Source organism: Drosophila tropicalis, unplaced genomic scaffold (genome assembly GCF_018151085.1).
Source record: "Drosophila tropicalis isolate 14030-0801.00 unplaced genomic scaffold, ASM1815108v1 contig_158, whole genome shotgun sequence".
NCBI classification, from domain to species: Eukaryota; Metazoa; Arthropoda; class Insecta; order Diptera; family Drosophilidae; genus Drosophila; species Drosophila tropicalis.
In genome coordinates this window covers 2,369,925-2,395,133 of record NW_027172602.1, presented here as the reverse complement: position 1 = coordinate 2,395,133, position 25,209 = coordinate 2,369,925, and the positions used below count along the sequence as shown (strand labels likewise).

At 39.9% G+C, this 25,209-nt stretch overlaps 5 protein-coding genes across 7 annotated transcripts in view; 3 read left to right on the top strand and 2 right to left on the bottom strand.

Moving 5' to 3' along the window:
- The window catches only part of LOC137583348 (serine-rich adhesin for platelets-like), a 76,819-nt gene extending 73,060 nt beyond the window's left edge, over window positions 1–3,759 (top strand). Inside the window, exons 3-4 of the mRNA XM_068298303.1 lie at window positions 3,090–3,684; window positions 3,753–3,759. Of these exons, the coding sequence (XP_068154404.1) occupies window positions 3,090–3,684; window positions 3,753–3,759 (602 nt within the window). The remainder of the gene's footprint in view (window positions 1–3,089; window positions 3,685–3,752) is intronic.
- Window positions 3,090–11,911, top strand: LOC137582380 (rho guanine nucleotide exchange factor 10-like protein). Its single transcript, XM_068296899.1, has 6 exons — window positions 3,090–4,144; window positions 4,200–4,442; window positions 5,994–6,846; window positions 6,912–7,621; window positions 7,691–8,877; window positions 8,939–11,911. The coding sequence occupies exons 1-6, from the start codon at window positions 3,773–3,775 to the stop codon at window positions 10,014–10,016; spliced, it is 4,443 nt and encodes a 1,480-aa protein (XP_068153000.1). The 5' UTR covers window positions 3,090–3,772; the 3' UTR covers window positions 10,017–11,911.
- LOC137587073 (uncharacterized) lies at window positions 4,482–5,397 on the bottom strand. The gene has a single exon (XM_068303326.1). It carries the CDS (start codon window positions 5,287–5,289, stop codon window positions 4,618–4,620), a length of 672 nt encoding a protein of 223 aa, XP_068159427.1. The 5' UTR covers window positions 5,290–5,397; the 3' UTR covers window positions 4,482–4,617.
- A 3,738-nt stretch (window positions 11,912–15,649) lies between the features above and the next one.
- Window positions 15,650–17,892, top strand: LOC137583343 (coiled-coil domain-containing protein 1). The gene is made up of 2 exons (XM_068298288.1): window positions 15,650–15,959; window positions 16,539–17,892. The coding sequence occupies exons 1-2, from the start codon at window positions 15,650–15,652 to the stop codon at window positions 17,828–17,830; spliced, it is 1,602 nt and encodes a 533-aa protein (XP_068154389.1). The 3' UTR covers window positions 17,831–17,892.
- Window positions 17,893–18,097: 205 nt separating this feature from the next.
- p-cup (presidents-cup) lies at window positions 18,098–20,678 on the bottom strand. Of its 3 annotated transcripts, XM_068302951.1 has the most exons (5): window positions 19,924–20,678; window positions 19,454–19,846; window positions 18,938–19,401; window positions 18,733–18,878; window positions 18,098–18,682 (listed from the first exon to the last, which is right to left on the bottom strand). In XM_068302951.1, the coding sequence occupies exons 1-5, from the start codon at window positions 20,503–20,505 to the stop codon at window positions 18,300–18,302; spliced, it is 1,968 nt and encodes a 655-aa protein (XP_068159052.1). In that variant the 5' UTR covers window positions 20,506–20,678; the 3' UTR covers window positions 18,098–18,299. The 3 variants fall into 3 exon arrangements, with proteins under 3 accessions (XP_068159052.1, XP_068159054.1, XP_068159053.1); XM_068302953.1 differs by lacking the exon at window positions 19,924–20,678 and having other exon boundaries at window positions 18,938–19,399; window positions 19,454–19,562; XM_068302952.1 differs by lacking the exons at window positions 18,098–18,682; window positions 18,733–18,878 and having other exon boundaries at window positions 19,324–19,399; window positions 19,924–20,677.
- Between the last annotated feature and the right edge of the window lie 4,531 nt (window positions 20,679–25,209).

Sequence of the window (25,209 nt, the reverse complement as noted above, 5' to 3'; positions counted from 1 at the left end):
CTACTTTACTTTGCAACTCGTGCCACAGCAGCAGCAGCAGCAGAGCGCTTGGTGGGCTCATTAGATGAAGTTTGTTTCACAGCAGGTGGACACCATGGTGAACCTAATGACGAACCGAGCAGTGTGTGTGTGTGTGTGACTTTATTTTACAGCCAGTCATCAAAATTCGTAAACTATTCTTTTTATCCTAACGGTAGATGAAATTTGCATTTTTCTTTGAAAATGGCACTTAATGGTTTTGGAAAATTCATTGACCATACAAAACAAAATGTTCACGATCTTAGTAATTAATACTTTTAACCAAATGCGAATTCAGTTTAAAAACTGTTGATAAACATTTGAAAAAAGAACAAAATTAATGACTTATGTCTTTTCGATTGTCGGTTATACCCAATAAGAAAGAGTATCTTTATAGAATATAGAGAAATAGAAAGAATTTGAATGCAAAAAATTTGAAAAAATCGATGGACAAAGCTTTTTGTTCGTTTTCATTTTCATTTTGTTTGTGTGTGTGTGTGTATGGGACATGAAAATTTGTGGGCGTTCACATTTTACAACATGAAATCGGTTAAAATATATCAAGCTTGAGTATACCTATAATTTTGTATAATTTTGAAATCAAATATTAGCATTTTCTACATCTGCATTTGCCTTAATGAGACAATCATTAATCACTTAATCGCAAGAAAATAGGCAAAAAATAGAAGAGAAAAAAAATGTTTGCCTCCCCCCGCGGCGTCGTTTCACTGAGCCAACCAGGCGAATGATTAATTTTTGCTGATAGTTTTTCATTGCAAATTATGCAAAGAAACAAACAAACAAATAAATAAATAAATAGAAGGAAAAAAAAAATGGGAGTTGCTTGCCGATTTCCGTTAACTGGTTGCACATTTCATGTGGATGATGATAATTAATGAATGGACGATTTTGTTGATGTTGTTGTAAGTCGATGTCGGCGGGATCCAATGTTGCATGTTGCTGAATAGAATTCAATTAAAGTCTCGCAATGAAAACTGCGTTTTGCCATTTGAATTTGAAATTCATCGAAAGTATGTAGGAATGGGATTCATTTGAAATATCTGTTAGATCTAACTATTACATAACAAATATCCATCCGAACCATCCATAACCGAAAACCGAAACCGAAACATTCGCGATAACATAAAGCATTAGACAAAGAGAACGATTACCACCAAAGTGACTTAAAATTAGAAGAGAATTCAATTTGCATAGCATTTTTTACTTCCCAAAAGTATGCTACAAATAAGAAAATCACTTGTGTCGACAAATTATGAATGTAGAAACCCTCAGAAAAATTTCCATTCAATGCTAAAATCTCTCAGTATGAAGCGTATGAGCAAAAAAGGGACAAACATTTTGGAGAGGTCGGGCTTGGGATGAGATTTCTCGTCCTAACATATCAAAGTTATTTAAGATTAATTATAAAAAGCCCATCGTTTGGCATTTGTGGCGCCCCTACACCACACCATTCCACTTGCTACACTCGAAAATGTTCATCTACATTCGAGATTATGTTAATCAAAGTATATGCAAAATGTTGCCAGCAATCAAGTTAAATGCGCCTCCAACTCCTGCCACACGTTTTCGGCAGCAAATCTGTTGTCAAAGTTTGCCTTAATTATAAAAATGGAAGAAAAACTCAATATGTTTGAGGTTTTTAACATTCCATCCTCTCTATCTCTCTCTCTCTCCCCCTTGTTCAGTGTAGGCAGCCAAGCAAAGGAAAATAAAAGTTACACAAACTCAATTTTGTCAAAGCGGATTTATACCTATACATATCTGACGTTTCCACATCCCCCCTCCACATATGTATGTATGTATATATACATATTTATATATTCATTGCCACACATATGAGCAGATATTTTCACATTTAGAAGCTTTTATTATGGTAAATATTTGTACAACTTATTGTTGCTCTTCTGAAAATTCTAGCAAAGTCTCTTCTGATGTTCGTTTCACAAGGTATTTGCTTAGGTGGTAAATGTGGTCGATGGTGAGGAGGAGGGAGAAAAAAAAGAGCAACAGGCGTGGCAATTGTCATAATCGAGTAACCAATGATTAATAATCATCCAGAACGACTGACAACAAAAAGAGAGAAACAAACAAACAACATGACGTGGGTCATCAACAAGGGGTGCCCCCCCCCACACCCTTTCTAACCGACAATCAGTGCGATTCTGTTCATTTCTGTATTGTTTGCTCTTGGACTTTTGCTGTCACTATCAGCCACACACCACTGTGTGTATAGTAATGGCCATGACCACTTAAAAGGCGTCATTCTGTATGAGCCTCCCACACTTGTCGACCAACGGCGCTAACGAGTTGTCAGTTATCTTATTTTTTGTATCTTGGCTAAGAACTTTTGATTCAAAACAATGTCGGCATTTGCTCTTTGATGCAAGCCACAAGACACTACCCACTAGGCATAAAGCGCACTACCCACACACACACACACACACAGTCACAGCCACAGACAATTCTTAGCCATTTAAATTTATGAAAATCCTTCTTAGGCTGACAGCCTTTGACTAGCTGGCTGGTTGGCTACTTACTCATAGATAGATATATAATTTGAATGGCGTTAAATTGCGCACAATTGATAAACTTGGCCAAGTACATAATTGCCAATTATTAAGAGTCGTTGTTTGTGTGTGTGTGTGTGTGTGTGTGTGTGGTGAGTGTGCAATACCAATTTCAATTTCAATTCCCATTCCATGTGGGCGGCCAATTATTCATTCATTCAACAATCAACTAACTCTAGGCAAAGGTAAATAGTTGTGATTCATATTTTTGTTCTTGCTTATTTGTAATCTTCAAATTGGTTGTAATTCTCAACCGATTCTCTCTCTCAGTTAAAGCATTTTCAATAGTCAAAGTTTAATGTTTTATTTTTATTGATTCGTGATCATTTTAGGGTCTTTTTTGACTTTTTAATTGAAAAGAATCCCATTAATCCCATGGTCAAAGCTCTCATCTCATTTACCTTTACTTAGAATAGAATATATAATATTTTGTTTTAGTTTCAATTACTAATTTCATTTGTTTTTGTTTTGGTTGTCTTGCAGATGAACATAAAGTGAACTCTGGTTCATGGGAGGATACATTAGACGATCTTCATCCACAGCAACAGCAAAAGCATTCGCATTCACATCCGCACCAGCAGACATCCACCTTTATAAGCAGTCCAACTGCTGTGCCAGTGACCCATAACGCTAGCATAACTACTGCCCAGCTTCATAGTGCTTTTAGTCGTCGCATTGCCGAGCAGCGGGAACAGCAACAGCAAAAGCAACTGCAACTGCAACTGCATCAGCAACAGCAAGGATCTGCGGGAACAAACGACTGTTCCGGCCAAGACAACGTCACAATTGCCGGCGGAAGTTTCAGCGCCAACGGTGGCCAAGCTGCCGTTGGTGTTGGCGTCGGCGTTGGTAGCAGCAGCGCCTGCAGCAGCAGCAGCGAAAGGGACACCAAGTCGCCGTGTCGACGTCGTACTGCCATCGAGCAGACGGGCGGCGGGACAACAGGGCCACACGACTCCGACGAGGAGTCCAATTTGACCGAGGAGGAGCATACCAGCAGCAGCGTGAGTTCATTGAGTGCCGGCAATCAACGCAATTCTCAATTGCGTTCAACCCTTTACAAGGCCAAGCAGCATTTGTCCTTTGACAAATGGCGCACGGCTGCAACTGGGTCTGGCTCTGGATCGTCTTCTGGTCCGCAATTAGAGACTAACGGCAGCAACAATATGATATTGCGCAGAGCTAGCGCCTGCACGATGCCCTCAGGGGGATCGGGAGGAGCGGCCACATCATCATCTACTTCGACATCACAGCGAGAGGATATCACAACGCCAGGCGAATCCCCTGGTAGTCGTCTCTCACGTTGGTTCTCTATAAGACGAGGATCCTCGCATCAATACGATGTGGGCGGTCGTGATGGCCGGCAATCGGCAGCTTCTAGTTTTGATATACCTGATACAGCCATGCCCTCTTCAGCAGCAGCAGCAGCTAATGGTGGTCAGTCAGGTGGTGGATCATCAGGCACAACTCTTGATGCCGCCTCGCCTCAGAAATTGGCCAATTTGGGTGCCATGAAAATGATGCCAGGAGTGCCAGAGGTAATTACCCCTTATCTAGTCTGAAGGATATCTCTCACATCTCTTTTTTTTCCAGTATGAAGATGATGAATCCGGTGCTGGAACTGGCGGCAGTACACGCTACAATCTGGATCTTATGCTACCAGCTGGTCATCAAGCCAATGGAACACCACGCAATGCCCACAATCGTCTCATAGTGCCAACGTTGCCGCCAGCTCCAGCTGGCCTATCACAGCAGCAGCTAAAGCGTCGTCACATTGTGGCCGCCATAGTCCATAGCGAGAATTCCTATGTGGCCACACTCCAGCGTCTAGTCAATGTAAGTTCAGCAAAAAGGAAAAAACAAAAGCGGCGAAAGTGGGTGTGGGTGCTCTCTAGTCTTGTGTTTGTTTATTTGATTAACCATAAACAAGAAGGAAAAACAATTTTGAATTTTATGTTTTGAATTTTGTATGTGTTTTTTTTTGCTTCATTTGTTTTGGTTTTCATTTTGCCTAATCTTCATCAGAATCCATCTCTACGCAATGCTCCTCATCTGCACCATCATCGTCCTCACCTTCCTCATTATGGGAATAGAAATCATCGGATGTAAAATCCAATGTCAGTGGCAATGTCAATTGGGGTACTGTAATCTCATGGACTTCATAGCAATCCGCCTCAATGTCAATAGGATGCTCCAAATGATTGACCAGCATATCAATTTCAACGGGAACCAGCATATACATCTCACCGGTCTCCTCATCCCTCTGTATTTGACCCAAACACTGCTCATCTTGCTCTTCTACCAAATTAATTTCAACCATTTCATTCACATTGACGGCATCTGTGTACCATTCATCCACTGCTGTTCTGTCCTCTGGATTAAATCCGGTCTCCACCTCTTGGCAACCACTCGGTGGTAATTGGAATTTGTGTATATTTGTTGGCCCCAATTCCACAAAGGCGGACTCATCTCTGCCAGTTTGTAGATATATTTTAACCTCACTAAAAGCATCGGCCACAAAACGCACTTCATCTTCATCGAAATGTTGTTGCTCCGTCTCATTTGTTACCACCTTCAGCAACTCGTTATCATTTTGAAGCTGTTCTTGTTTAACGCTCTCCATGGGGTTATCTAAATATAAGATATTCTTAGTTTCATCTATTGGCATTAGTTGATCTGCCATTATTATGGTATCTGCAACTCCTTTCAATCGAAAGCAAAATCTAGTATAATTTTTCTTTGTTTTGTTTACTTTATCAAAATATATGTCTAACTTTTTGAAGAGATTCAATTCAACTAAAATGAATTCGGTTATAGGCTTAGGTGTCGACGATGAAATCTTTGGATAAGCCTACTTGATGATTTGAATCGTTCCCATTTCTGATAATGAAATAACAAAATGACTTTGTTGATTGACTCTGAGGATAAAGAAATCGTTTCATATATCGATAACTTTATACACTGATTGAATATATGTATCACGCATGCCGCATTAAGCTATTACCTTCTTTATTTTGTATTATTTTTTCCACACTTTAGTTAGAACCTTCACGTAACTGTGTAAATTTTTAATGCCATTTGAAAAAATCATTTAATCTCTTTACATGCCATCCTCTTCCCATAAACGTCGACCTCATCACCTCATCATAAACTAACTGTCTAACTATGTTTCTTTCTCTCTCTCTCTCTCTCACACTCTCTCATACACACACACCGACTAACTAACTAAACACCAACTATATAAAACGAGTAGTTACAAAATTAATGATAGATTAAATTAAAATTATATGTTTACACTTAGGTAATACACCAATTTTTGTTTTTGTTTTTGAACTAATTTCATGTTTTTCCCCTTACAAATTGTTTAAATTTTGTCTCATTTTGCAGGATTACAAGAAACCCCTGGAGGAGTGCTGTCCACCTGTATTGAATCCTGTGAAAATCGCCACTTTATTCCATTGCCTGCCGGATATATTACACTCACATAAACTGTTTCGCATTTCGCTGGCGGAATGCGTACGCAATTGGGATCGTGATGAGAAGATTGGTGATTGTTTTGTCAATGCGTTTGGAAAGCCACAATTGCTTGAGATCTATTCGGGATTCATAAATAACTTCTCAGTGGCCATGGAATTGGCCAAAATGGAGGAGAAGCGCAAATCGGCATTGGCTGATTTTTTTAAAGTTAAACAGATCAGTGCCCATGATCGATTGTCGTTTTTTGGATTGATGGTGAAGCCAGTTCAGCGATTTCCCCAGTTTATATTGTTTCTGCAGGATCTGTTGAAATATACACCGCAAGGACATCATGATCGGATGTCATTACAGTTGGCTCTGTCGCAGCTGGAGCTGCTGGCCGAGATGTTGAACGAGAGCAAACGCGAAGCGGAACAATATCAGGCATTCAAGGAGATGCTTGGCCACATTAGTGGCACCTTCAATACCCGATCCCTGAGCAGTGTCAGCATTAGCGATAATGGATCGAATCGTCCGCGCTATTTACTGCGTGAGGATAATGTCACCCATATGGAATTCAATCAGGCGGGCCTAATAGTCAAATGGAAACAGAGGCGTCTACTTCTGCTCAATGACAAGGTGATCTGTGTTTCGGTGGCTCCCAAGCAATCGCATGATTTCGGTGCCACCGAGAAGCTAACATTTAAATGGATGTTTCCAGTCAATGATGTGGAAATTGTCGATAATAGCACATCGGCCACATTATCTAGACTCTTGACTGCGGGTAAGATTAGACAAAGTCACTAAAACTTCCTTGCTCTCTAAACTCTTTCTTACTCCCTCTCTTAGGTCTCAATCGTGGCGGTAGCCTAAAGTCAAATGGCAGTAGTAGTAATGCCAATCACAATTCAAGCAGTGGCACACTTCCTGGCCAGCCTTATGATCCGCATAGCTCGCCAGCGGCTCAGCTAACAAACGGAGCCGACAATCTCTGCAATGAGATGAGCACTTTAATGTACGATTACGAGGTGATCTCACGTATTCATGATCTGGTTGGCAGCCTAAAGGGTAGCTACAAGGAACTCAATGCCAATACCACACGAAACGTCTTGAACACCATTCAAGGATCCATACAGCGCAAAGATGAGGAAATGGCATGGGTGGATTCGTGTTGCCTGCAACTGATTGGACGCCATAAGTCTGGCAAAGAGGAGACATTCACATTTCAGACCCTGACGCCCAATGTCAAAAAGGAATGGATAACCGAGCTGCGTTTGGCCCAACTAGCCTTGGATCCAAATAATTCACCGGCATGGGAGCGCGGCGGCTCACAAGCTGCAACATCCGGCGTGGGCAGTGGAAGTGGTGGAGCAACATCGGGTGGCGCTGGCGCAGGAGGTTCGACTGGCTCTGGAGGATCCCAATCGATGCCAGGTGCATTGGGAATGACAGCAATTGGTGGACTTAGTCACGATGAGGCCGTCCAGCAGAGGCAATCACGCAAAATGCCGCTCTTTGTCAAGGCAATGCCCGTCTATAGGTCACAGCATCAAACGGAGGTAAGCAAATACTCCAAAAGAACTCTAGCAAACGAGTTCCTAATCCAATTTTCTCTCTATCTTTGTTAGGTGCGCTGTGGTTGTTATTATAGCATTGCCAATGACACCAAACAGAGCGGAAATGCACGACGTCGCCACAAGCAGTTGAACTACTTGTGGATGTGCAGCAGTGATGGCACCTCATCCCACATAACTGTCCTTGCCCAGCATCCGCAACAGGCTGGCAATTTACGTGAAGCGGGTGCCTTTGATTTGTTCGAAACGCAAGTCTCTGCCTTGGAATTTGTCAAGGGACTGGACCAATGTCGCACACGGGAGGAGCATGGCAGTCTTCTCGGTGATCTAGTGTGGCTTGGCACGGATAGTCGCAAGCTTTTGGTCTACTCTGCCCGAAATCCCGAGCAGGAAGAGCAACTGGGTAGCTACTCAGTTCCAGGAGCTGTTCAACGTATACTCTATCATTTCGATGCCGTCTATGTGGCCCTGTCCAATGCCACAATACTGATCTATCGTCGTGCCCACGATGGGGTGTGGCAGCTAAGGGATCCTCAGATCATTTCATTGGGCGATTCGGGACTGCCAGTGCCCAGCTTGTTGCCCATCAACATGAATATTTACGCATCATGCGCCAATCGGGTCTATGTGATGAATGCCCTCAATGGCGAAATTCAGCGCAGCTTTGAGGTCCAGCACGGTGCCAGTCAACAGGTCAATCTTATGGCTCACTCTGGCATTGGGCTCTGGATTTCGTTGAAGAACTCGACCATGTTATGCCTGTATCATACGGAGACCTTTAAGCATCTACAGGACATTAATATTGCGTCGAGTGTCCTTCGGCACGATGGCAAGAAGGAGCAGCCGCTAAATAATAGTTCCATCTATGTTACCGCTTTAATGGCCTGCAAGGGACTGCTCTGGGTGGGCACCAATGTCGGCATTGCGGTGACTATACCACTGCCCCGACTCGAGGGTGTTCCCATCATTAGCGGCGGCATCAATATGTCATGTCATGCACATTTTGGACCAATTACCTTCCTTCTGCCCCTCATACCGAAAGTTTATCCCACCTATAAGCCAACGGTTGGTGCTGCTGCAGTCGCTGTGCCTGTGCCCAGCATGGGTGAGGACCTGCAGTTGCCAGCCATCGATGATGCCGATGCCAAAGGCGATTTGGATGAGAGTACGGTGATATTACGTCGAGATTTGCCGAAACGTGAACAAAACGCTGACCCACAGACGCTTTCCTCCTCATCCTCGCCATCCCCCCATGGTGGGTGTGCCCACGGCAACAGGTGTGCCCGTTGAGGGAATACCCGATTCACCGCGTGGCTCCAAATTGGATAAGCAGCACTCATTGGATCAAAGTTTTACCGCCAAAATTCGTGCCTCATTGGCGAATTCGCCAGCATTTCATCGCAAACGTTTTCGTGATCTAGATGCCCGTATGTCCAAAACATTGCCCAGGGGCACAAGTACCCATGCTGGTGCTGGTGTTGGTGGTGGAACTGCATCGGCTGTCGCCGGTGGCAATCAGTCGAATACTAGCACATTGTCCACCCAGCATAGTGAGCATGGCTATTGCGATGTCTATGGTCTGTATGGCAAATTGATTTTCGTCAAGGAGGACTACGACGCTGAGGAGGGACCACAGAGTAATCCCATGGACATTATGTACGAGGGTATGCGTCGCTCGGATCCCGAATTGGCAGCCATACCTGGCAAAGTGTCCACGCTGGATCGTCGTTTGCATATGAAGGCATCGCGACCGCGTTCCTTGGACTTGTCCAATTGGTCAGTGGACTCGAAATCATCTAGCCTCTACACCTCATCGGGCAGTGAGGAAAGCATGGGCATACGTCTCTTTGGTGGACGCAGTGTTTCACGTAATAGTAGTAGTGCCAGTCATAAAACATCCGGCACTGGCAGTGATTTGGGTAATATTTCCGAGAATGGACTAATGACCACAGCTGATATACATCATCATCATCACCATCATCATCATCAACAACAACAGCATAATCAGCAGCAGCAACAGCAGCAGCAACAGTTGCAGCAACAACAACAACAACCAAAATCTGAGGAGGCAACACCACCAGCTGCAGCAGTGGCCACTTTAAAACGCAAACAGAAACAAAATTCCAAGCAGCAACAACAACAAAACGCCGATGGACCACGCACAGTCATCACCCTAATGGGTGGACGTGGCTATTGGCGTCATGTATGGTATAATTCTAGTTCAGCCGGCTCGCCCAGTCATCATCACAATAAAAGTGCCAGCAGCAACAGCAGCGCCGCTGGTGGTGGTGGTGGATCCAACTCATCGGACAGCAATTCATCGCCACTAACAGCCAACTCCAATGATGCTCACATTGTGGTATGGGAAAAGAAATTATAATCGCAGGAGTTGGTGTGCTGCTGCACAGTCCAACAGCAGCCACATCAGCATCATCCACCCCTAACGGAAATCTGGCGACGAATCGATGACCAGAAACAACTCCAACAACAGCAGCAGCGACGTGGACGCGGACGAGTACGTTTTCGTGGCACTTTTATACATCGGGATAAAAGTGCTGGCTCCGGCGGTGGCTCCACCGCTGATGGTGGAGGTGGAGCTAGTTTAGGTTCGGGTGGCATGTTCACAGCCAGTTTGAAGCGTTTATCCAAGCTGAAACGTGGCGGTAGCTTAAAGGAATTCTGAATCTCCCCTCCCCTCCACAACCCAAGCCTTCTACCACCCACCTCTCCCACTTTGTGTATAGTTTTCAAATTAGCATTAAGATGGCCACATAATTTACTTCACTTTACATTACTTTACTGCGGACTCGAACAAAAGATTTTTTGAAAGATTTTTGCTACTTTATTATCATCATATCGGAAAACTCATTTTCTAGCATCTTTTTCCATCTCTCCATCGTCATATTTAATGGTCATTGAATCTCAAAATATATATGCATATATATCTTATAGCAAATCTAAGCCTTAAAGCTTCATTATCCCCTTAAAACAAAAAAGGAAAACCCTTGGAAACCTAAGGAAATTTTTATTATTATTATGTTTTTTTTTTTTTTTAATTACACAAGTACATATATATAAATATATACAACACAAGTTAAAATATCCAAATATTATTATTCCCATTAATTTTTTTTTTTTTTGTATTATCCTAAGAATCTAGAAATATAAGTTAAAGAATTAATGATAAAAATTAAACCCTTAGGAAAAAGCGGCAAAGCCAAGTTTAAAAAATAAAACAAAACAAAAAAAAAAAAAACATGTTGTCTGTACCATAAGTATATAAATATATGTATGTATAATTATTAATTAATTAACAAACTCAAAAACGAATAAATATTTGTTAACAGGAAAACAAACGAATTGGAATTCAACAAAAAGAAAAGAGAAACTAAAACAAATCGGCTGATGAATTATTATACTATATATATTTGGCTTTGCTTCTCTCTCTCTCTCTGTCTCCCTCCCTTCCTCTCAAATGAATAGTTATTATGTTTTTTTTTTTAAGTTAATCAACATATTTTTGTTGTTGTTCTGGAGATAAAATTAAATGTTATAGTTGTGTGTGGATACATGATAAAATAATAATAATAATAATGAAAAGAAAAACACAAATTCATATTCTGATTATAAGAGACATGCCCGTTTATAAACACATATTGATTGATTGAGTGAATGAGAAGTGTTTTTTTTTTTTGATTGTTCATGAAGCAAATGATATACATACATACATAAATACATATATATATATATATCATACATATATATACGATTTATATACAGTTGAAAATTATTATAATTGGACCATATTGTGGATAACCTTTGATATAAAACTATGTAAAAGCATATATATATATATATATACAATTTTTTTTAAGATGATTATGTATCACACATATACAAGCCCCTCCCCCCCTCCCACACACACACACAGACACACGCTTATTTACATGCATATGAATATAGATACAAAGAAACAAAACTTTATATATATTTACATTTCACCTCTATCTATACATAACACACACACAAACACACACCCCTTCCCTCCCCCATATGCATACACAATATATAACAGACATGCATAATACCCTATGTATGTACATATATATATATTTATCGAAAATGTATTATCAATGTCAAGAACAAGAAACAAAAAACACAAAACGTGGCAATTGGAATTTGTAAGAAATGAAAACATTTTTATTGAACAACAATTTGTATGTATTACAACAACAACAACAATAACAACAACACAACAAAATGAAAAAGCAAAACATATTTAAAAAACAACAACAACAACAACAAAAACAAGAAAATATTAAAGAAAAAAAAACCAACAAAATAAATTCATAAATTGTTTTCAATTAAGTATTTCAGTCGTAGCGATCACCAGGATAACAAAGAGATCTATTATAAAGGTGACTTACATATGGATATATACAGATTCCAGGGAGTACGCAATGCCTGAAATTTTTCTCTTTACATTCCCAACTAGTGAGTCTTTGATAAGTCTTGATCGGGACAAAATGCAAGACCCTCCCGAAAAATATTTTCCAGAGGATCTTTAGACCACATAAACCTAGACCTAGACCTCGACATGAACTTAGATGAAAGAAGGTTCTCTATAAAATTGTAATCCATAAACCCATCTAATGCCGAATTAAGACTGTAGGAATCCAAAAAACCTAAGTATAGGCTTTCGAGGTCCCAACGATAAGGTCGATAAGGAAGATCACTTTCTAATGAGAAAGTTAGGGTCAATCTGACCATTTCTTCCTTTCAGACTGTATTTTGTTTTTGTCAATTTATCAAATTTTAAAAAGGCATTCAACATTATGCAGATTGAAAGACATTATTCTAAAAAATTTACTAAATTATAAAGCATCATAAAGTTAAGGGCTCTTAGAATATTTTGCTATTATATATTTGTCAAAATTCTGGAGTTCTTTAGCAGAGTCTGCTGATGATAGAACTATACAGAGAACCGGCTTAACTTTTTGTGTTGCCTTTGAAATAAGGGTTTTTAAGAGATAGAGTTTTTCAGAATTTATCAAATCAAAATTTGTTTTTGGTCAATTTTAAACAACTGCTAAATGGCTGCAGGATGCACTAGCTGCCATCCATGACCAAAGGACATTACAAAGTGGGTTGCTGATGATTTGAAGGTAAGATTGAGACTGCATTTACCTTACAGCTCAGATAAGATACGTTTTTGCGAAGAACGGAAGTCAACATGTCTTAGGACAGTCTTTTCAGTTTAAGCCATGGCTTAAATAAAAGTTTTGGGTTGCGTACAGATGCAAATGGGTTGCGCTCCAGCTAAAAGCTTTAGTCTAGCTTTTTCTTCTTGATTTATAAAGCTTTTCATTCAGCTTGAAAATGCCGCCTTAGTCGACACATTTCTGAAGGGTTTTCCTAAGAATAAACTTGTCTAATGAAATCATTAGAATCCACAAAATGAAGGGCCTTATTCTTCGCCTACTTTGACTTTAGAAAGTGAATTTTTTATCCTATCCTATAGCTAATCGTTTAGGAAGCCCCAAATAAGATCCTTTTGGACACTTATGTATCTATTTTTTAACCGATTTTCATTGTGAAACTCTGCCAAATTGAAGATCCAAAAACAGACATACAAAAATTCAAATTTTCAAATTGAATTCTCGGGCCAATTCTTCTCTAAGTTTTGCTAGACTTGCAATTTTCTCAAAGTTTTCAATACTTGAAATTTGAATGCAGGGATCAAGTGTGGGGCAAGGATAAGTTAAGGAACAAACTTTGCCCTCCATAACTTTATTTTATAACTTAAAAGTTGTAAATTGAATCTTATGAATCCTTGAATAATGATAATGATTGAATGTCGATATCAACGTAGAAGGAAAAGGAGATAATGATAGGTGTATGTGTGTGTGTTAATTACGAATGTTTAACTGATGATTCAACTGGTTGAGATGCCATAACTGTGTACCACCACCACCAGGCATCCATTCGATCGCAATCACTACTTGACCCAGATGCAACAGATGCCAACAGATAGATGGATGGATGGATAGTTTGACTATATTTGGTGTGGATTGATTTGGAATTGTTTTTTTTCTTTTTTGCGTAAGTGCCACCAAAAGGTGGCCGAAACTAATGACGCTAAAAGAAATGTATCGAAATGAATGAATGAAAGGTGAGAGACGCAGTTGCCGCTGTCTCAGTGCAGAGCCATAAAAAATTGATATTATCAGTAATGAATAATAGTGCCTAATAAGCGGCAACCCATGATGACAATGACGACGAAGACGACTGCGACTACTCCAATGATGATGATGATGATGATTATGATGATGATGATGATGATGCGGCTGAAGTTGGCCGGTGGCTGGTGACGGCTCATTACATAAACGGCGCATTGCTCCTAGACAAACTGTGGCAGCGGCTTATTAAACCTAATTGCTTACAACCAACTGGCGACACTTTTTTCTCTCTTTCTTTCTTTCTTTTTGTTCGTCGTTTATTTTCGTTTGTAATTTTTTATCAATCATCCAAATCGAACTTGGCACGTTATGGATCCGCTTAATAATGATTAATTAGATTGACTCAATTTCGAGACCCAGACGATGGGTCTTATGCAATCTCTTAGGAATATTTAAAAACGAATCTGAGTAGAAGGAAATTTAAGGAAATTTTCCAGTTTATTCATAGTCAAAGTCATGACCTGCCTCTAGAAAATAAAATAAAGTGTTTTGCGTAACAACAACAACAACAATGGGAACCACAATGAACAGTTGTGGTTGAAACGGCATGGCAGGGGGGGAAGCAGAAGTTGGCTTAATACAAGAGGTCACTATATTTTTCGGCTGCCATTGTTGTTATTGGCTTTCCCAGCCAGTCACGATCGTCGCAATTTTGTTGTCACTGTCAAAAAAACAAGAAAAAAAAAAACGTTGCTGCGACTCACGCAACAAGACCAAGTGGAAATAGACAAACAAACAGCGGCTACAACAACAACAACAACAAAAACAACAACGGCAACAGCAGAGAAGCAACTTGGCTGACGATTGCAGCAAGCTGATAACAAGAAAGAAAAGAAAGAAAAACCATTTTAATCAACACAAAATCAAGCCGAATTACACGATACACTTGCCAGCAATCGATTCTTCCTATGAACTAAACTTAAGAATTGCGAGCAATTCTGTTTTTCTTTGACTCCAATTGTGATTCGCAACTAGTTTAGACCCTGAAATAGTTTGAGAAATATGCAATGAGTTGTTGGGCTCATTTGGAGCCTTTCAGAGACAGAATTGGAAGGACTTTTGGAGGCAAAGATGAATAAGATTTGCGATTCCATTCAATAGAACTTTAAAGATTTCTCTATTAAAGATTAACTACTTCCATTCTATAAGGAAATGTAAACAGTTTGGTGTGTTTCTTGGCTGTGTCTGTGTTGACTAGTCTAATGTAGTGTAGAAAAAAAAACCAAGAAGCAGCAGCAACTGCAACGGCAACGACAACGGCAACAGCAACAGCAAAAGCAGCGACAACTTAACGAACTCTGCCCCCGCTGCCTCTAACAACTCTGCCCCTGTCTTTATCACTCTCTTCGTCTCGGTTTCTGTTTCAGTTACTGTTGCTGCTGTTGCTGCTGTTGCTGCTGCTGCCGTTGATGTTGCTGCTGCTGCTGCTGCCGGCAGTTTCCATTTCATTTTTAAGCTAACGCTCGTCGCGTTCAGCATTTTAATATTTAATTGTTGCCGTTGCTGAACGGTTGCCATTGCCATTGCCACGGAGAAGCAGCTGAAAACGTTGTTTGTTAAGCGTTGACAATTTATTGCACGAAGCAGCAGCAGCAGCAGCAACAGCAACAGCAGAAATCACACTAATAATTCGAATAAAAAGACCATCGGTTCAACTGTGTTTGTGTGCGTGTGTGTGTGTGTTCCTTTTTTTTGGTTTTATTTTGTTTTGTGATATTTTGTCTTGGTTTTTTTTGCAAACAAGAACATTTTTTTAAACCAAAAAAAAACCTAAATGTTTTCCTCAATTGAGGCTGGAGCCAGTGCCAGTTTGTTGGCGTATGTGATCGTATTCATCACATGTCCCATCTCATTAACCACGGCTCGAAGCTATAGCAATGGTTTGATATTCTATGAGTTGGCCAGCCATACGCCGTATTTGCCGCCCACAGTGAGTGTGTCTCGTGGTCGGAATTTGGCCAGTGTCAAGTATTCGGAAAAGGGTTCGATTTGGTCAACATTTGGTCAGCCATGCGAATGTCGTGGTCCCGTATGCGGTTGCTGTGCCGGCCTGAAGGTCGATCAATATAAATTCGATCAGAAAGGTAAGCAATCATCATTGGTAAAACTTAAAGTCAAGGTATCAGGTGAAGAAGTTAGAGGAAGTTCCTTTGCGAAACACTTGGAAAACAGAACTAAACTAGACTAGTCCCTCACCTAAACAGAAGTCGTTTGCCTTTGTGGTTTAAGTTTGGCGATTTCCATTTGGCAAAAGATAAATCTCCTCCCACCTCCACCACCACCACCACGAGACGATGGCATACCATACCCACCCACACTTTAACACTCACACTACCCAGACGGACAGAGAGACGAAATGGATGGATGGATGGATGGATGGAGCGACTCCAAGCGACTTTTAAGTCGCGTCTCGTGACATGGTTACATTTGCCAATCAAAATGCCACAAATCGTTTGGCGCTTGAAGGCAATTCGTTTGCTTGGTATTCCATTTCATTTCATTTTCATTCCATTCCATGAGCGAATGCCACCCGCAACTTTCATTCCATTGATCGAATGAATTTTCTTGTTTCATTGTTTCCATTAACTCTCTTTTTATTTTTTCTGTGCTGTTTTCTTAATTTCTTTTTTTTTTTTTTGTTTTGTTTTCTTCATTTTTTGTAGTTTGTGCTAATGTCACGTTTGTGCCGCAAGTGGAGGAGGCCCAACTGGAAGTGTATCTAAATGAGCGCCCCTCGTCAAAATATGGGATATCGGTGCGGAATCCCATACCATTTTGCATACCTGTCATGATGGGGGTCCCGATGGCAATGTGTGTGCAGATGACTGATGTGGCCATCATGAATAACCAATTGAATATGTGTATGGATTTCGTGGTCAGATTGGCGACCACCGATCTATTTGAGATGCATTTCCAATGTATGCGAATGGGCTTGGATGGTTTGCAGTATGTGGATAAAAATGGTAAACCAGTCTTGCCCACAACCCAAAACAAAGATGACGATCATGGTGATGATGATGATGATGACGATGAGAATGATAACGACAGCGATGACGTTAACGATAATGATAACGATAATGATGGGGTTGAAGAGACGAAACAGGAGGAGGAGAAGGAGCAGCAGCAGCAGCAGGAGGAGGAGGAGGAGGAACAACGTGAACCATCGCCAATTGAAAGTGAAATGCTAATGGCAAACGATCAATTGAATACGGAGGAGGAGATGATGGTGATGGAAGAGGAGGAGACACCTGACCATGCTGGCGAGAGCGACCTGAAGCCAAACGAAGTAATTGAAACAATTACAATGATGCACAATTACACGGCACATGGAGAAAAGGTGAACGAAGAGAAGATGCCAGAGGAGGAGATACAAAAGTCAGAGGAAGAGAAACAGGAGGAGGAGGAGGACGGGGAAGAGACTACCACAATACCTGAATTGGTTAATGTGAGCGAAAATGAAATAGATATAGATGATGATGAGGATGATGCAGACAAAAAAGACACAAAAATTGAAGATGAAGCAAAGAAAGAGCAGGTTATAGAAACTGAAACTAAAAGTGAGATGGGAGCAGAGCCTGAGGAAGAGTCCCAAACTGAAATGGCTACCGAAGTGACACAAGATCATGACGAAAACGAAGATGACGACGAAGAAGAAGAAGAGGCAGCAGAAGATGAAGAGGAAGGAGAAGATATAGACGAAGCTACTGAAAATGAAGATGAGGACAACAACAACAATCACGATGCTGAAGGTGATGATGAAGGTGAAGTTGAAAATAATGATGATGATGAAGAAGATGATGATGAGGATGATGCTGATGAGGATGAGGAGCCAAAGGAGGCAAAGAAAAATCAGTCAACTAATGGCAATGAAAGCTCCTCAAACAGTCGCCAAGCTGTTGATGACCTTGCTAATGAGGTCTTTAACCAATCCAAACGACGACGATTACGATTATAAGTGTGTGTGCTGTGTCTGTGTGTGTGTGTGTGCGCCTGTGTGTGTGTGTGTGACAGAGAAAGAAAAAAAACATTTAAATTATTATAGTTGTATTGTAATTGTTAATGAATTGTTAATAATTTTGTTAATTAATATGTATTTATTGAATTCCATTGAATAACTCAAGAAAAACAAAAACAAATAACACCGCAATAAAAAACAAAAACAGAATTTTAACAACAAAAACAAATTGAGTTTGAGTTTTCAAGAAGACAAAAATCGTAGAGCTACTTCGATCCAGATTGAGAGATTTAATGCCATCAATTAGGTATGTATGTATGTATGAGATGATGTACAGAGAGTAGATAAGATAAAATTGATTAGAAAAGACAAAACTAAAATGAATCAAATCGGTTAGTCAGCAGTCACTTAGCAGCTGTTCCAGTTAGACTTTAAGACCTGCTCCAAACTTCGATGGATGGATGGGTTCTTAAAAGCTAACTAGGACACCTGAATAGCTGCCACTCTCCAAATCTCTGTCCCTTGATCTAGCCGCTTGGCGTGTTATTGGAATAACTTTATTATTGCTCGTCTGACTGACTGAGCTGGCTGAATCTTCGTTACTCCTTGGGTTTTTATTACGCACATATTGCTCGGCATAGCGCATACGCCTCAGGCCCAAATCGTGATCATTGACTGTGATGCATATCGATAGATAGGCCACCAATTTGGGTGATTTCAATTCATTGGCCAATTGACTGGCCTTGGCCAATGATTCTTTTAGACGCTCATAACGATTGAGTGTGGCATGAACTTGACAGACCAGAAAAATGCTATTAAAACGCCAAATTAAACTCTTGCAATTTCGAGCCTCTAAAAAATGAAACTTAGTTAGCCATTAGGGTTAAGGGTTTGGGGTTTACCATAGACTGCTTTGCGTGCCATAGTCAGACATTTGTCGAAACGTGATTCCATAAAATGATTTCTAGCCATTTCGAATAGAAGATAACACCTTTCAATGGAATAGCGAGAGTGACGCAATCGATCATCCAGATTATCCAATTTCTGACTGCAAGGACACACACACATCAAAAAAAAAGTTTTCATTCCCAATTTGAGAATACCTACTTGATGCGATTGTGACGCTCTTCATCCTTTTGTATATCTATATATAAATTTGGACCACAAAAACTAATGCTCTTATCTTTTGTACGCTCCGCTGGCAATTGATAGAGTAGACCACGATTTTTTGGATTCAAAAAATCAACATTTGTCGGCACGGCACAACGATCGACATGGGCCAAGGCCAATATATTGTACACTTCATTGACAAACTCGAATTTCCAGGGTAATATGCGATGGGTCTTCAAGTCGATGTATGTGGACATTATACGCTCCACATAGTTGGTCATCCGTTCGATATTTCGTTCCCTGCGACGTTGACGCACTTCGCGTAGCATGCGGAAACAATCGCGTCTCGTTTGATATTCCAGACGATATAAATGCTTGTTGAGTGTCCTTTCGCAAGCCTGCGAACCCTGACCCCTTAACTGATTACGATTGTACAGAGGATTGCGGGCATGCATCATTCTCTGGAAAAAGGGGAAGAGTCATCTCTTGTTGGATGGTCAAGATCAAACTTACCATAAATTTACGCACTGTTTTATATTGCTCGGCACTGAATTGTCGCAGAAACGGAGTCGTTTCCCGTAGATGGGGATTCAGGAAATTGGGATTCTCTTGCAGTTCTCTCAATATGGCCACATCCTTGGCACTGCGTCCCAGATATTGATAGTTAAAGACATTCTGACAGACACGACGACGGGCTTTTTCCAAGGGTGTTAGATACACTGTTGGCTTATCGATAACACTTTGGACATCACACTTGTTTTGCTCTTTCATATCTTTCCACAGGGGGCGTGGCACAAAGGCAGCTAATGTCTTGCGGCGACGATCGATTTCCTGAATCAGAGCGAAATTCCGTTTAAAGAACCAGTTTAGGGAATCCCCAACGGTGTGATTAAAAACGGTTAGAGTCTGCAAAACAAATGAATTAGTTTAGATTAGGTTAGTCTCTCTCTCTCTCCCTGTCTCTCTCTCTCTCTGTAACTCACTTTCGTTAGGCGATTTTCAAGGCACTGCTTATTGTTTATCGAGTTCAAACGATTTGCCTCCGAATAGAGAGTACACAAATTATCCTCAAATCGATTGTCATCGTAAAGAGCATCGCATTGTTCGAGTATAATATCTTCATGCACTTCCGGTTGATCGTGCGTTATTTCCTGAGCCTGTACAGCACTTAACCAGGCCTGTTGAGGCATGGCCAACGATCGTTCGCATTGCGCCTGCTTTAACAGCGCCACATATTGATATCTACAGGATTTCTGCTCGGCATTGAAACAATTGCGCATCTCCAATGGCATGTTGGGCCTCGGCGCCATACAGGAAACCCCTGTGGGTCGTGCTGCTTCCTCTTTGCAAACGACACGAGCTCGGCCATAGCACTCCAGAGCCTTCTTATTGAGCAATCGGCGGGTATAATATTGGCCCCAGTCTTTGTAGAGACGCGCCTGAACGCAGCCAGGCCAATCGATGCGTTGCCAGGGCTTTAAGTCGGGTGCCAAGCCACTGGCCAAGGCTGCACCACTGCCACCACCCTCTTTTAGAGTGCCCACTCCAGCATTTGGCCAAGACATTTGAAGAGATTTTTCCAATAAAAAAGTCTTACAATAAAAAATTACCACAAAAAACAAAAAAAAACCACTTTAATTTATAACAACGAATTTTGGTTAATAAACAAATCAAAAGAAGAAAAGGGGGCAAAAAAATAGCTAAACGCAAAACAATTTTGTTCACACTTCCAATTGAAAATGAAAGAAAATTCCCAGAATTAACAAAAAAATAACTACAAAAATTCGTCTTAAAAATCTAGAAAAATTTAAATGAAATTTAATTTACTAATTTTCCAATCAATACCCATCGAATCAGATGAATATATAGTCAATATCATCTTTGGAATTCACAAAAATAATCAAGAAACATATCAATTAGATCAATTAGATTTCCATCTCATTATATCTTGTGTCTCTTTTCCTCATCTTCTGCTTATGTAATGTGGCCTCTTTCTTAATTGTTATCTGTGGCCAATTTTGTGGGCAAAAAACCGAAAAAAAATGGGTTAACACTGAACTTTCTCACGCCCACACCTTTTGGAAAAATTTGGTGTCCAAATATTTTTTTGGTCGTTTACTTTTACACACGGCGACGACACAAACGGAAAAACTCACTCACACACACACACACACACACAGAATGTTTCAATGGCCAAATTAGCAAAACACAAAAAAATTCAACCAGTAACAAAACCAAAGCAATGAGAAAACAAAACAAAAGAAAGGCGCAATTAAAAATTCAATTTGTTGCCAACAAAATTATGAGAACGAACTCTTAATACCCAGTAAATTATGGCATAGATACTTTTCCCACAATAATATGGGCTTCTACATTGTCTATGGATTAAGGATTAAGGATTACCTTGAATACCATTCAAATGCCATTCTTTGAGTCACTTAACTTGAATATTAGAACTAAATCCTAATCCTTAGCATAGGCATTTCTACTTAAATATCTAATAATATACTTAAATATGTATGTATACAGTGGGGGACATGAATTTAAGAGGTTATTTTTTTTCCTAATGGAATCATTTCTTCTGTAATTTGTAGGTCATTGTATGCAGACCATCAAAATGGTCTTCATAGTTTAATCCGTTTTTTTTTACAGGTTGAACAAAGAAAATTTCGTTTTTTTGGGGGGCATATATTTAAGACGTCTAAGAAATCTTAAATATTAAAGATAGACGTTTGATATCTTCGCATCTTTGTAGATCTAGCAAAACTAACATACCACAAATTGTTGATTTAGCTCAAACTTTCGATTTCTGAATCTGAATTTTGTATGGAAATTTTTGGTCCTTTGGGCGAGGCTATTTTACAACACTAATTCATACTAAAGTAGATTTTTCCTTGAACTACGAAAGAAAGTGAATTGAATTTCCCGTCGAATGATATATTTTTCATTCAAATCGTATAAAAATTAGATAGTTTTCATCGCCTATCAATAGGACCAATCTAAGCAGCGGGCTTCGAGATGGAGAATGGAAGGGCAGTTTCCTTTATTGATAGGCGATGAAAACTATCTATCAGAACTGAAATCATCGTGTCCACCTCTAGTTATGTGGAATAACTGTTAATATGTAAGAGATATTAGTCTCTAGTATTAGTTCTAGTTCTTTTTTGGGTAAAAGTATAAATATTTTCAGTTTAAAGCAGAAGAACCAACAAAAGTTATTTATAACTATCAGCTGATTTTACAATTCGTTGCGCTTATGATTCTCAACTGATTGAGGTAATTTCACTTTCGCTTTCAACTACTTGCAGTTGGTATATACCTTTTTGGATTTCAACTATAAGAGGTAGCAAAAACAGGTCATAATCGAGCAATATTATATAATTTTTAGCTACCGTTTTGTATTGTTGTTGTTGTTGTTATGCTAGCTGTGAAAATTATTTAATTATTTGTTGTTGTGTTTGTTTTTTGGGTAGGTCGAGTGGTCGATGTGTTGGTGCGTCGCCGTGTCGACGATTATACGACAATTATTACGAATGTTTTTTAATAATTTTTAATTGCTTTTGTCTTCTTCACATCATTTTTTTTTTTTGGTTTTTTGTTTTTTTGTGTTTTTTGAGTGTTGATTTTTCCTTTTGTTTTCATTTTCGCTTAATGCCTTTTTGTATTGTTGTATCTTCTTCTTTCTTTTTGCATAAGCGCAACGTGAGTTCAATTTCTGTTTTGGATTTTTACCGCATTGTGAGGCAGACAGGTTGGCAATTGGTCAGATCGGCAGGTGGAGTGGGTGAATGACAAAATCGAGGGGGGTGCCGGATGCTATAGCTATCGGGTATTGGGTCGGTCTGCTGGTGGCATGGTCAAACGATTGCTCCTACTACATTTTGTTCATTTGTATGCCAATGGCAGAGCTGAGGTCGCTACACGTTTTTGCGTTTTTCTGTTTTCGTTTTTGTATTTCATTGTTGTTGTTTGTTGATAATTTTTTTCTTTGCGGAAAGAAAGTTCCAACTGAATTTGCCAAAAATAAAACTCTGTCGGCAGCGGCAGCGATGCAAGCAAAAAACCAAAAAAACAAAAAAAAAAAAATGTGTGGTCAAACGCCAATTAAAAAAGTGGCCAACAGCGATAAAGAAACGAAAAGAAACAGACAAAACACCAACTACAACAACAACAAGAAAAAAACGCGTCGAGCCAAAAGCAAGAGAACAACATTGCATGTCAATTAGATTGGATAGTTTTTTGGTGTAAATACCAGAAAAAACCCCCAAAAGGGCAGAGAAGAGGGTAACCAAAAAGTGGCACCATTTGAAGATGGGCCACTTGAATGAGGAAAGCAATTTACATACATATATCTTGGAGCGTTCTTTGAACTAAAACATAGACGAAATATGCCAAAGTACATATATAAAGGTAGTCAATTCTTAAAGAGTCATCAAATGGTATAATAGGAAAGACCTACAACTAAATACTCTTTAATTTGAATTTGTATTCTATGTTTGTATGTGAAAACATCTCAAAGAAGCCACCAAGAGTAAAGGTTTGGCTTAAAGAAGGGAACAGCATGAACAAGCATTCATAGTAATAGACGTTTCCGACCCCATAAAGATATCCGTAGATATTCTTGATCAACATGAGAAGCTGAGTCGATATAGCCATGTCCCTCTGTCCATCTGTCAGCCATCTTAAGAGCAATTGGAATGAAATCGGTTGGTATTTGAGCTACTTATAACCCGGGTTGGATAAAGTATCGTCAAAATCATCAGGACTGGACCACTTTATCATATAGTTCTAGAAGAAAGCATGGAGAGTATTCCTAGGAAATTTACTATTGTTATTATTATTGTTATTATAAGTCTAGGATATAGTTGTATACTATCAACTCAACCATATTTTACAAGCACTGGCAACTAAGGCCACATCCATACACTAGCCTGGGATTTGAACCCGAACTGGGCCATTTAGACAACTCATCTACCGAGGATTGATGAAATTTACTAATTTGATAGTACATATTGGATATAAAACATCCCAGATCCCAGATTCGGCTATGCCGAAGTTAGCTTCTTTGATATTTTTCATCTAAATTTGAAAAGAAATCAGAAATGTTTAAATTTAAAGCATTTGGAGTTAGCTTTAGCTGGTCTAAAGTCTAGACTCTAGAGGTTATCTTGATAATATCCATCATCACTATCTCTTCAGATGAATGCTTTTATAACTTGTGGCTAATCGTGGCCAATGGGCGGATGCAGGGATCAAAAGCTGGAAAGGACAGTTTGCCCTCTCCCCCAAAAGATGCAATGAAAAATGTATCAAATATACAAATATTATGTATCTCTGCCGCTCCCTTCCCCTGAAAACTTTCCCAAAAACCAACCTTAATAATCTTACAATTTTTGGGAAATGAAAATAAGATTTTCAGAAGCTCTTACTCAAAGGGAAAATGATAAATTATCCCCGCGAATGGGCTTAATTTGTTTGTGTCGTTCTGAGGAAGTTGTTTTTTAATTGTCAACGTTACAACAATTAAATTAATAATTAATTAATTAGATTTATATGAAGAAATATCCTTAAATAGCTGTCTCAGTTTTCAACTTTGATTTGCTTTCTTATTAACAATGGCAACACCTTTGACCAATTAGCCAGTACTCATACGCCCTGTTGCGCGCATAAACAACACTCAAGACCGAAAAGAGACAGCTGCCTGTCAGTCACACACAAACACACACACACACACACACAGGTGAGGTTTGTAGTGGACACTCGCTTGACATTAAATGTTGACTTTGTGTCAAATGATGATACGTCCCAAATATAAAAGACAACATTTTCTATTACCAAGGAGAAACGTTCAAAGTTGGCGCCTCCCAGTCGAACTTCAATAAGGAATACTGTGTGTGTGTGTGTGTGTGTATTTATGGCACACATCCATGAGCCATGAGTTTTGCTTGGGGTAGGGCAGTAAGTTTTCGGCTTAGTCAAAGAAGGCCTAAGTACTTACAGTGGCGTCTGCAAATATTTGCAATACCAAATCAAAAATGTTTGTCTTAATGTTAAGCGAAATGCATTTCCGATTTTGTCCTTTTTTGGCTGGCATCGAGTGTAAGGTCAGGTCAGTTATTCACTGGTGACGTTGTGGTAGTAAGTCAGACTCTTTCACCCCTCCGCCCATGTCTACACATGGAATATTACAAATTCCAATCGGTTGCCTCTCGTCGGCCGGGCGGCATTCTCATCGTTGTCTCGTGCTCGTGTCGTCGTCGTCGTCGTTA

Bases quoted from the DNA above. Each gene is read 5' to 3' on its own strand.
- p-cup (XM_068302951.1), bottom strand. From the start codon at position 20,505: ATGTCTTGGCCAAATGCTGGAGTGGGCACTCTAAAAGAGGGTGGTGGC. The intron at 19,402-19,453 runs GTAAGTTTGATC...CCCTTTTTCCAG, and splicing joins AAACAGTGCGTAAATTTATG to AGAATGATGCATGCCCGCAA. The intron at 18,879-18,937 runs GTAGGTATTCTC...GTGTCCTTGCAG, and splicing joins GAGCGTCACAATCGCATCAA to TCAGAAATTGGATAATCTGG.
- LOC137582380 (XM_068296899.1), top strand. From the start codon at position 3,773: ATGATATTGCGCAGAGCTAGCGCCTGCACGATGCCCTCAGGGGGATCG. The intron at 4,145-4,199 runs GTAATTACCCCT...TTTTTTTTCCAG, and splicing joins TGATGCCAGGAGTGCCAGAG to TATGAAGATGATGAATCCGG. The intron at 6,847-6,911 runs GTAAGATTAGAC...TCCCTCTCTTAG, and splicing joins ATCTAGACTCTTGACTGCGG to GTCTCAATCGTGGCGGTAGC.
- LOC137583343 (XM_068298288.1), top strand. From the start codon at position 15,650: ATGTTTTCCTCAATTGAGGCTGGAGCCAGTGCCAGTTTGTTGGCGTAT. The intron at 15,960-16,538 runs GTAAGCAATCAT...CATTTTTTGTAG, and splicing joins ATATAAATTCGATCAGAAAG to TTTGTGCTAATGTCACGTTT.
- LOC137587073 (XM_068303326.1), bottom strand. From the start codon at position 5,289: ATGGCAGATCAACTAATGCCAATAGATGAAACTAAGAATATCTTATAT.